At 41.1% G+C, this 12,700-nt stretch overlaps 1 protein-coding gene across 4 annotated transcripts in view; it reads right to left on the reverse strand.

Moving 5' to 3' along the window:
- The window catches only part of RPTOR (regulatory associated protein of MTOR complex 1), a 324,493-nt gene that overhangs the window by 171,003 nt on the left and 140,790 nt on the right, over positions 1–12,700 (reverse strand). For all 4 annotated transcript variants that reach the window (XM_069541947.1, XM_069541946.1, XM_069541945.1 and 1 more), the window contains exon 5: positions 3,483–3,629. In XM_069541947.1, the coding sequence (XP_069398048.1) occupies positions 3,483–3,629 (147 nt within the window). The remainder of the gene's footprint in view (positions 1–3,482; positions 3,630–12,700) is intronic.

The following is a 12,700-nucleotide window of genomic DNA, read 5'->3' on the forward strand; positions in this document are numbered from 1 at the left end:
AGAATTTGCCCTAGCAGAACAAAGGAGAAAATAAGGAGAAAAGAGACAGAGGTGGAATCTAGGAAACAGTGGATGCATGCAGGAGAACAATAAGGAGAACTCCCAGGAAGACGGTTTTGGAGCAGGCCTGTCTAGAACAGCTGATGAAGCAGGTGGTGGAGAGCTGGAGAAGAAGAAACTTTGGAAAGGGGCATATTTTGAGATTCAATGCTACCCATGCAAATTTGGGAACTGTGGAAATGCTAAAGATCTAATCAAGAAGAAAGACAATCTCTAGGAAAATCAAAGAAACAAACAATTGTAAAAACGGAAAGCACAGCACCCTAGTTAGCCATTCAATGAACAGTATTTACATGGTTGTAATCAGGGAGTTGAAGTTTAATATTTGTCATTTTTTAGGCATACCTTCTTAGTGTATGTATTCATGGGGAGTTAATTATGGTCAGAGACTAGAGAATAATCATAAAAGTACAGATGACAGAGGTTGGGAGGGTCCAGAGGTAAAAGAAAGTCCAAAGAAGCTAAGAACCTATTAATAAAACCAGAAGATAGGACTGATTATTGACAAAACTATTAGAGAAATAAAAACATAAGCATATGATTTCAAACGGCAAAGGTTAGAAAGTATAGGGAATCCAAATATAAGGACACAACTAAATGACAGTGGGGAAATAGGAGAGGGTAGTCAGTGACCCACTCTCTTCAATTTCTCTTTAGAATTCACAATTTACAATGTACTAATGTGACTTAAAACTATGGGGAAACATGTCTCTAAGTTCTATATAATTTCTCCAATTGTTTAAACAGAATTTACTCATGGCAATTCTGTTTTTGGTTTATATGGTAGCAGAAAGCCCAGAGATAACCTAAACATTGTGAATCAAGAAGTAGTAGTATAAGCATATTATTTGCATTTATAGAGATACTCATAGAGGAACTAGAAACATAGACAGTTCAAATAGGTTCCCCATAATAGCAGAGTCTTGGCCAAGGAGGTGTGGGGTGAGGGACTACTTCATTCATCATAAACCCTCAGTATTATTTAATTTTTAACATCATGGCATATAATAATTTAGTAAAAATACAAACATGTACCTTAAAAAAAGAAACACTGAAAGCAAAGAAAACTGAAGCAATATGCAAAGCAATATGACACAATGAAAAATGCAGAGAACGTGACTGAGTGACAGGCTCCTTCCTGGCTCTGATGAAGGTCTCTGTTGTGTGCAGTAATTTATTCTGTGCTTTCACAGAGGTGTCTGCTGCTTCACCTGCAGTTTTCCTTTGAGATGGAAGTCCACAATAAGTAAACCTCCTGCTCCCAGCACGAGCACTGTGCTCTGGAGAACATGAAAGCTGATAATCATCTCTTAAAATTTATGTCACTCATATTTGTTGTTAATGTTTAATACTTGGAGGCTTTCTGGTCCAGGTAACTATTTTCTTGCATTATATTTAATCATTTCTACCCTCTTTATTTTTAAAACTCTGGCACAAACCATTTTACCTGCCAGCTTCTTTCAGTTTCATGTCATCAGCTATCCGATAAAAGTGTTCAAATGTATCGTAAATTTACAAAGAATCTGGCCAACTGGAGACAGGGAAAGAATTTTTTAAAAGAATAAACCTAAGAGCCCACACAGGATTGTGGTTTCTACATCAGATTAAAAAAAAAAAGACTAACATGAACATTAAGATATGGCTGGGAGCCAATTTTATCATTTTAATTTCCGCTCTTTATGCAAGAGACCGGCTGAACAACAGCCAATAATAGTAAGTGTAATGGAAAATCGAAAGACTTATCTACACTGTAATTAAGAAAAGAATGAAGATTAAAGTTGGAGCTAATTATAAAACATATGGTATAACTTTGCATTGCCATCTATTTGCCACTTCAGATAACGTATTTTTCATTTACTCTCCTCCATGAGGGATTAGTCAATTAAACATTTCACTCCCTCCCCCTAAAAAGAAAAAGATGGATGGAAAACTCTTTTTGTCACACTCAACGAAATGAACAGTTTCTTAGGCTGATTAATCCTTGGCAACATACAGAGAACATATACAGAACCAAGAGAGCAGATACACTAAGTGCTAGAGCATAAACATTTAGTTTCATGCCTGAGAGGGAAATGCTTGCCTTCTGCTGAGAAGGTGGGAGAGGGGCTGTATTTAGCATGTTTTAATTATCAAAGGATGATGTACTGGTCTTTCCTTAACTACCCTGAAGCTCAAAAATTGGGAATAAATATCTGGCCAGATTCTTTGGCATTTTTATTTACATATTTTAAATTAAAAAAAATTTTTTTGCAATATTTATTACTTGATGCAAGGAAAAGCAATTACCTCTTGGTGTTTTGAGTTTTTAGCACTTGTAACATAACCTATCCCTTGGGTAAACAGAGATGGCATGCCTAAATGCAAGGTAAAAATTTAATGCTATAAAACTTGATCTTTCCCTTCCCTTATTCTAGAATGCAAATGATAATATTACTAAAGACAACAACAATAATAACAACTGGTGGCGCTGGGCTCCATTTTCAAGAATAAAGGGCAATTTAATAGTCACTCTGGCGCAAAGTTCTGTATAAGGGTAATTTATAAAATATTTATAAATTAACTGTATGACATGTTAAAATTCTACCAAGTAGAACTTCAAATTTTATTCCTGATACTTTCAGCAACATCCTCAGATGAAATGCAAAAAACATAACATTAAAATTGGATAGGCTCAAAAGGGCTTGAGGAAACATGTTCTCGGGACCATTTCTGTTCTGAATCGAGAATTTCCTGCACAGCAACCAGTTGGAATTCATGACCCCCTGGAGGCTGCAGGATATTTTATTCTCACTCTTGTGCAGGCCACAGGATGGAGGCCTCTTAATTGAAACTGCCTCTTCAATTTCTCTTTAGAACTCACTGTTTAATTCAAACATCAAATATTAATTAAAACAACCAAGTAAAACAGCTCTTCACAATCAGAGGACTACACTGGCTCTCCAGTTCTTTAAACAGAAGCCACCAATGGCAGCTATTTTGGTTTGTTTTCTGTATTTAGCCTAGTAGGGTGTTTTTTTTCCCCCAACACCAAAGATAATAAAAAAAAAAAAAAAAGAGCAATAACAAAGATGAGAGTGGAGCTGAAGACCGTGCCCAGACACAGGCCCATTTCTCTGAGAATAAATGTGTCTGCTTTATTTTCACATTTATCTCGGAGGCAGAGCCCACTGGAGCACAAATCAACTCTATTAATGTTATCACTTAATTAAAATTTGTTATTAAAAATGATGCTGGGTAAAGCGAAATGCAAAATAAGACCAAGAACTTATCTGGAGTCCCTCCCAAGTTCTTTGTCACGGACCCCGCCACCTTACTCTGAGCATTCTGAGCACCACAGAGAGCTGACCGCACCTGAGAAAATAAAGCCACTGAGGGGCTGACCCTCACCCCCAGCTCCCACCCCAGGGTGCCCGGGGCCTCACCTCCAGCTCCTGCTCCCTCTGCAGGGCGAACTGCTTGAAGGACTTGACAATGAGGCCAGCATTGGAGCAGTCGTAGACGAATATGGAGGGGCTACCCATCCACGTCTGCAGGTCGTATATAGACAGAGGGATGTACTGAGTGTAGTTCTGGAAAAGAAAACAGTGCATGTTTGTGACTCACACCTGGAGAAGTCTGCCTGCCCACCAGGACCTGCACCTCCACGAGGGTCCCATGCATGGGACCTGCTGCATATAACGTTCTGCACACTGTAGTAGAACAGCAGTAGTCTAAGCTCCCCACCATCTGCCCGTTTCAATCAGACAGAGGTGGGCAGTGGTCACAGTTCAACCCCGGCTGGAGCTCCTCTCCTCCTCTGTTCGGCTCTCTCCTCTCCTCCCCTTGGGAGCACACCCACTCCACTAAGGGATCTCCTTCCACGTGTCCCATCATGGCACCTTCACACCCACCCTTCCTCTGCCACCCACCTGCAGTCAAACCACAGCCTTCTCTATAAAGCCCAAGGCTCTGTGTGCTACTCTGTTCACCATACCATCTACTCCAAAGCTTCTCCAGGCTTATATAACAGAACCCACTCCTCACTTACAAAGTCAGCTTGGAAGAGTTGACTAGGTCCTCAAATGTGCAGGGTTTCCCTGCAGCCCCCTTCATTTCAATCCTACCCGTAAGCACTTTATCCTTTAGATGACTGAAATCACACTGAAGGTGTACAAGTGGATTTGGCCCCATAAACTTTTTTCAAATCACACAACAGTAACATATTAACATGAATCTGCTAAGTGAAATATTATTCTGGACATGCTGTACTCTTCAGTACTTGAAACCACTCCAGCAATTACTGGTAAACACAGAAAGGAATGGCCTTCATCTCAGCAGAGAAATTATTAAAAATCCACACTCAAAAGTAACATTTTTAAGCAATTCTTCTGCACAGAACACCCCACTTATTTACCGTTCCTCAGGCACTAATGGTTTAAGTGGTGAAACTCCAGCAGAAATCAATTCTGTGCACTTACAAGAAAGGTGACGGTGTTCCCTCAAGGCTGAGCCACAAACATTGCCTCTGGTATTGCCAAGAGGATCATTTCTAATTCAACAGAGAAAACGGGCAGAGGACCGGAAGACCAAACCAGGCCTGGAGAAGACTGCCATCAACGTGATGGCAAAAGCCTTCTTGTTAAGCACACTCGTCACCAGCTGCACGTGCCATCCCAAACAGGGGAGGACGTGCCGGCAGCACAGGTGTAGTGGGGGTGCAGGCATCTTCAGCACAAAGGGACCACCCTCTGCTTATGCCATGCCATTTCACCCTGCAAAATGCAGTCACCTGGTGTCTTGCTCACTGTCACTGCAGAAGGTTAGAGAACACTTGAATATGCTCACTCTAAATAAACTCTCACGGAAGGGTTCTAAAGAAAGCAGTTCTTCCTAATGAACCTACAAATGTGGCACCCAATCAAAATACCAGCAGGGCTTTCCTTTAACGGAATTTGACAAGAGATTCTAAAGTTAGTGCTGAAGAGACATTTATAAGAATACCCCCTCAAAAACTGTGAAGAAAGAATAACCAGTGGGGACTCATGCTGGCAGATATTAAATACATTATAAATCTCTATTGTAATTACAGGATGCTATCAGGGAAGGAGAGACAAACAAATAAAACAGGAGGCAAAGCCCAGAAATAGACTCACAAATATAACTGTAACGGCAGTAGCATTTTACCCCAGTGAAGAAAGAATGAACAATTCAACAAGTGATTCTGTAAAATCTAACTGATCATTCAATATTGCCACCTGAGATTTCACACACAAAATAATCAGGACAGATTTAAAAAATAAATAAAAAGAGAATAACAGATTTAAAATTTTGTTTGGTATAAGAAAGACCCTCTTAAATATATGAAAGAAAGAAAAATGTAACAGCATAAAAACGAAATAATTCTGATAAAAGTGCATATCAATGACAAGCAATTTAAGAATGAAGTAGGTACAATGTATGTGACACAGGGTCTGTACTGAGGAGATGTGTATATACAAGCTTGTACTGCAAGTCAACGAAGACAAAACAACACACAACAGGCAAAGGCTGCACACAGGCAAGTCACAGAAGAAACATGATGATCAACAATTATGAATGTTTCACTCTCTCGATTAATCATGGAAAGGTGAATTACAATGAGAATCATCCATCTATCTACCTATCTTCATCCAGCAAACTGGAAAAAAATATAAAAGATGAATAAAGCCCCATGTTGACAAGGATCTTCAACAGGTCGCCAGCTCATCATTGCTGTGAGTATAAATTTAGGAAGACTTTTTGGGAAGGCAATTTGGGTGGTTCTTAAAATTTTTTAATGTATATGCCTTTGACTTCTAGGTGTCCATCTTATAGAAATACTTGCTTTTGTATGTACAGGGATCTCTGGTACTCTCACTGGTAAAATCCTGTAAGCTGTCTACATGCTACTGTGGAAAAGACTGCCAGTCTACAACCTATTTTTTACCCTCTTCATCATCAACACAAGTTTAGCTGAGCACTGTTCCCAGTTTCCTTTGCAGCTAAGTCTGATCTTGCAGCCCAATTCTGACCTACAGGACATGATCAGAAATGTGTCCAAATTATAAGTGCTGCCCTAATGCTCACCCCTTCCTCCTTCCCTTCCCAGGAAAAAAATGCAAACATGGCAGGCCTTTGACTGTACAGGGGCACTAGAGAGTTGTGTGATGGAAGGACTTGGGCTTGGTGTCATGAGACAACGCCACAGCAGGCCCAGATGGCCCAGAGGGACTGTCACAGACAACCTTGGAGCCTAATATATCCAATATGAAGGGATCATTAAGCAAAAGGGGCCCATACTATGGAACACCATGAAAGGTTATTTATAGGCACTGACATGGAGGGATGTCAGAGGCTTGTAATGATTTTTAAAATGCAAGTATTAGAACCTCATATATAATATGATCCCATTTTGTGTGTAAAGCACCACATCCCCAGCACGTAAGCTGAATGAAATAAGAACTCAGCAGGCATGTGCTAAGGGGAAGGTCCTATAAATGGTGCTGAAAGAACATGGAACGGCTAAGGGCTGCTTTCTCTGACCTGGGAGGTGACAGGGGAGTGGGGGCTGGTAAGAAAGTGTCACATCTATTTAAGACCTCTTTTCTCTTGGAGCATTTTAGAATAGAAATAACTTGTATTTTTTAAAAGACAGAATGTACATAACTACTAAAAGGAGGGAGGAAAAGGGTAAGCTCTGGGGTTCACTATAATGTACATTCATTAAGTGTTTCATAACCAGCAGGTATCACATGTTATCTGTACAAGCATAAAGGCTTCAGCTAAGCCGCACTGGACAGAGCAGACACGAGTCAGTGCCTCCCCGGACACAGCAGGAAGAGCAATCCTCTCCAGCCCTCTCCTCAGCAGCCTGCCTCCCTTGCTGACATGCAGGTCCCACTGCTATGCGGGGGTGGGGGGCGTGGGTTGGTGAGGTGTTGAAAATGAATCTGTTAAGTGTGCAGGAACACCCCTACACTGATAGGAGAAAGGATTTTAGCACCAGCCTAGGAAACCATCGCGTTTTTATATACCAGCCACACTCGGCTATTTATCTGCTTCCCACAAGGTTCTAGCTCAGCGACAAGTGGCCGCAAATGGCTGGGGCAGTTCTGACCCCCTTCCTGCCACCCCTTCATCCCCAGTACTGTCGGGAAAGGGTGATCATCTGTCATCTTTGCTGCCTTCTAAGTACAGCCCCACAAGACCCAAAGGAGGGAAGAAGCATGACATAAAATATATTTTAAACATACTGAGTTCTGAAGTCTAGCCTTTGTAACTGAAATGTAATTTTTATATTTCCCCAAAATCAAAAGTTACTTTTTAAATTTCTGAGATACAAAGGTAATTAATGGTGATTCATTAAAATAATGAAGCACTAATCCATCAGGAAACTTGTTAAGCATTTTCCCTTCCATTCCCTGTGCCTTTTGCTGCCCCGGAAATGATTCAAGCAGAGTTGTCAGCCACTGAGCCCCACTGGAGGGCAGAACTGCCTCCATTCTCTAATGCCTGTCCAAGGGACAGCATGCAGGGAGCTTTCAGAATTGGTCTTCAGCCTCACGATTTTTAGTTGTGAGAGGGGATGGCATCCTAGGCTGTCCACAGGGATGCTTGGCCACAGAGAATGGCTTGGATCCATTCCTCCAAACAGATGGGCTGCGTGGTGGGCGCAGCCTCTGGAATGCCAGTTGAGGAGAAAGGGCCTTTGTAGCTGAGGTGGAGGCACCCCAGCCCTGTGGGCGTTTGGGGCTGGTCACTCGGTATGGGGCCCATCCCACACCCATACCCAAGCAGGCACTGCCACGCTTGGCAGCATCCCTGGCCTCAACCCACTACCTTCTAACAACACTTAGCCCTCTCTGCCAGTCGTGACAACCAAAAGGTTTCTGGCGGTGGTGGTGGTGGTTTAGTTGCTAAGTTGTGTCCAACTTCTGTGACCCATGGACTGTAGCCTACCAGCCTCCTCCATCCATGGGATTTCCCAGGCAAGAATACTGGAGTGAGTTGTCATTTCCTTCTCCAGGGAATCTTTCCAACCCAGGGATCAAACCCACTTCTCCTGAATTGCAGGGGGGTTCTTTACTGCTGAGCCACCAGGGAAGCCACCAAAAGATCTCTGGATATTTAAATGTGCTCCTGAGAGGGAGGAAAGCCTCTTTGATGAGAACCTCTGCCTTTGAGGAGAGACAATTTCATTTAAAGCAGGAGCTGTATTCTGCAGTTTAGTAAGCCTGTAAAACTTGGAAGTCTGTGTCCCTGGAGGAATATAAAATCAACTCTAGTAAACCACATGAAGGAAAGTGGCCTTTGAGAACTAATCCTTATTAGAACTTGAGCAGGTGGATCTCATTTCCCATCTCGGAAGGATCCTGGGGAGTCTGTCAAGCTTCAGCCAGAATCACGGTTTTGCAAACCTGCAAAGGGCAGCCAGCAGGATGCTGGCTGCAGCGAGTGAGCAGAGGACAGAAGCAACACTCAAAGTGCAACTATTTCTATCCCGTGCAATATCCCCATGTCTTCTAGGCCGAACCAACCTACACAAGCTGGAGAAGTCAACATCCCCCGCACCGAAGGCCACCTGGAACACTCCAGGGCCTTTCAGGCAATGGTTTGGTTTCTCCCCCACCAAAAAGTACAAGTACAGAGAATTCCTAACCAAAGCATCTCTCCTTTTTCTTGGAAAAAAAAAAACAACACATATCCAAGGCCATGTTTTCATTTCAAACAAAGAAAAAGAAATAGGTTTTAGATAATTTATTCATTACACTCCACTTTAGCTGTCAGGTTATATTAAACATCAAAAAAAAAAAAAAAAGCCACATGCTTCATCAGACTGTCATCACAGCTGAGTCAACCACAGAGGCAGCCGAGCACTGGGCCCCCAGACATGAGCTGGGAGGAGGTGCACTTTGTTCTCCAGGTAAAGCCAGCCACCACCCAAGAAGTGGCTCTCTATTTCTGAGCAGATTCTAAGTTCAGACAGCCCCTAACTCCCACTGGTTCAGCTCACGAGTTTTTGACTTCACACTGGGGCACAGAGACATCCATGCAGCAGAAACTATACTCTGAATGTCGGTTTTTTCTGGGCCAGTAACATGCAGTCCTTGGCACCGGGCAGCAGCAGTGAGCACAACTCCCAGTTAGCTCACAATCAGGAGGGTGAACAACCGACACACTTACGATTATCCAGGACACAAACAACCCTTCTGTCGGCTGATGGATTCTTTATCACTGAGTCACCTGGGAAGCCCTAGGTTAGGTGCAACAAATGCGTTTTCAGCTTTTGGTATTTCCAAGTATGGTATCCTTATGGGACAAAACCCCACTGTAACTGTACATCTGCTAAAGAACTCAAAATATGAGTCAGGAGTCTTAGCCAGAGTACAATGGCATCCTCCCAAGGGTTTTCTGGTAAAGTCCCCAAGGGTGCATGTTTCCTCTGACCTCACAGGCAGGAAGCCCAGGCGCATCTGGATGCGGCCCCCTGGCTTTCTCTGGATGGTAAAGGCATCTGCACGTGGCTGTTCTCAAGGAGAGCAGGGGAGCATGGGTTAGCAGAAGATTCGGCTTCCTTCTGAAGGAACCAGCAGCGGAGGTGATGGCCCAGAGATGCTAGGTATGGGGTAGTGGTACTTGTGAATCAAACACTCCAGGGTTTAAGTCACAAGCAAACTCCTTAAAACCCTTAAGGCTGAAGGTTTATTGGTTTTTTTGATACTTTCTCTGCCTTTCCTTTATCGCTGTTTAGTCATTAAGTTGTGTCCGACTCTTTTCAACCCCATGGGCTAAAGCCTGCCAGGCTAGTCTGTCCGTGGGATTTCCCAGGCAAAAATATTGGAGTGGGTTGCCATTTCCTTCTCCAGGGGATCTTCCTGACCCAGGAATTGAACCTGCATCTCCTGCATTGGCAGATGAAATCTTAACCACTAAGCCACCAGGGAAGCCCTCTTTCCTTTATTACCGCTCAATAATTGCTTACCCTATGAGTAATTTTAAATAAATGTTATTTAAATAATAGAATGTATTGGTTTGGAAAAATTGCACACCACTATCAAATAGATATCTCTTATTCTGGTTTAGTATATAGTTCATTACTGAGTCTGTTGAAAGATGGATCATAAAGGTTTTTCAATGTGCTATTATCAAAGGCTGTATTTGTGATTTTTTAGAATCAATATTTGTGCCAGACCACATTTAACATTTATTACAATTGTTACTTTATCAATACTAAGAGTATAGCAGTCCCCCTCCTTGAAAAAAGTTGGTAATTTTACTGTAAACTTGGTCTTTCTAGCATCTTTGTTTATGCTTGCAATGGCTGAAAACCATTAGAAAAAATTCCATTTCTTCAGGAGAAGAGTTAGCAAACTTTGGATGAGATCTTTATAAGAACTTTAAACTTCTTTTTTAATACTATTTTCTTGATGCTGAGACATAAAACTTTAGACCATATCTTAATTGATTTCTCAGATATTCTATATTTGAAAACCAGATTCATGGAGGAAGAGTTCTCAAGTGAGTGTGCATCAGAATGGCCTAGAGGGCTCATTAAAATGCGGATCTCTGGGGGCCTCCCTGGAATAGGCTTCTCTAAGTCTTCAGTAGGGTGTGATAATTTGCATGTATCATAAATTCCAAGAATATCGCTGCTACCATATTTTAAGAACCCCTGGTGCAGACAGTGCAAATGCTGGGGCAGAGAACATTCACTTTCCAGTTTGAGTGTCACCTGTTCTTCCTATGGATCATGGAGAACACTTCCTTTTTCCATCCATGATTTAACATTTTACATGTAATGATCAGGAAACACTTTGCAGATGATACTTATATAAAAATATCCATTCATCCATGAGTTGACATGTAAGAAGAGTTTTAACTACGAATTCAATTTCTTTGATTGATCTAGGGCTACTCAGATTTTCGACCTCATTTTGGGTCACTTTTGGAAAGCTGTATCTTAAACGGCATTTTCCATTTAAGTTGTTAAATGTACTGGTATAAAATTATTAACATTCTCTTATCTTTTCAATGTCTATAGAATATGTGGTGACATCTTTCATTCCTAAATGTTGTCTTTTCTCTTTTTTTTTTGCTACCTAGACTTGTTAATTTACAGACGTTTTTCAAAAACCAAACTGTAGCTCCGTTAAGCTTCTGTACAACCTGGTCTCTGTTTTACTGATTTATGCATTGTTCAATATTTTCCAGTTTCTTAAGGTAGACATTTATATTTTTATTTTAAGTCTTTCTTTCTTTCTGTATAAGAATTTAATAAGGCTATACATTTTTATATAAGCACCGCTATAGCTGCATCCCACAAGTTTTGACAAGTCATCTTTTCATTACTGTTTAGTCTGAATTATTTTCATTGTCCCCTGTCATACCTTTTTTGATACATATATTATGTAATTTCAAAATACTGGAAGATTTTCCAGGTAGCATACAATTTCAGATTCTGTGGTCAAGGAATAGACTCTGTATGCTTTCAACCCTTCAAACTTTATTGAGACATTTATTTTTGTAAGGCAGCACAGGCCTTTCTCTTGTTCTATGGGCATTGGGTGTAGGGTTCTGGTAACTGAGTCAGAGCAATTGATGGTCTTTTAAGTGATTTTTTTTTTTTAATTAGAAAAATATACCATGTCTGGAGTTTTCTTTGTGAGAAATTTTTTAATTATCAATTTTAATATTGGTTTTAACCTATCAATTACTGCCAGACTATCACTCAAATACTGGATATGTTTCTTTCTCTAACTGGTCCTGACAATCTTGCTTTATGTATCTTAAACTCCATTAGCCATCTATGCACTCAGGATAGTTATATCTTCCTGAGGACCTGACTTGTCTGGTACATTGTCTTCATCTCTGGCAACACTTTTTGTCTCAAAGTCTATTTTCTCATTAGTAATACAGCCACTTTGGCTCTCTTTCAGCTAGTCTTTCGTGATATACCTTTTTACATTCAAGCATCTCTGAGGACTTCCTTGGTGGTCAGTCCAGTGGCCAAGACTCTAAGCTCCCAATGCAGGGGGCATGGGTTCAACCCCTGGGGAGGGAACTAGATCCCACATGTTACAACCAAGAGTTCACAAGCTGCAAATAAAAAGAGCCTGCATCTGTAACGAAGATCGAAGATTCTATGTGCCACAACTAAGACCTGGTGCAACCAAAATAAATAAATAAATGTAAATATTAAAAAAAGAAATACAGTGCATCTCTTGCTGACAGCAGAAAGTGTGATCTTGCTTTTTATTCAGTGCGACATAAACTTATAAAACACAGAGAATGAGGGAAGTTCTAGAGGATAACTCGTCTGCACTTCAAAAAGTCAATGTCCACTGTTCAGAAAATGGAAACACAAGTCATAGAACGGGAGGGACTCTTTTAAAAATGAATATCTGATAAGCGACTTGTACCCAAATGTAAAAGGAACTCTTAAACTGAGTGAGAAAACAAATAGTCCTATTAATTGATAAACGTGGGCGAAAGATATGGAAACCCCACCAAAGAAAACATACAGATGGCAGCCAAGCATATGAAAAGATGCTCAACATCGTATGTCATTAAGGAATTGCAAATTAAAAGGATATACCACGATGCACCTAATTAGAATGGCTAAAATCCAGAACACTGGCAACAA

The sequence above is a fragment of the Ovis canadensis genome, chromosome 11, assembly GCF_042477335.2.
Source record: "Ovis canadensis isolate MfBH-ARS-UI-01 breed Bighorn chromosome 11, ARS-UI_OviCan_v2, whole genome shotgun sequence".
Taxonomy (NCBI): Eukaryota; Metazoa; Chordata; class Mammalia; order Artiodactyla; family Bovidae; genus Ovis; species Ovis canadensis.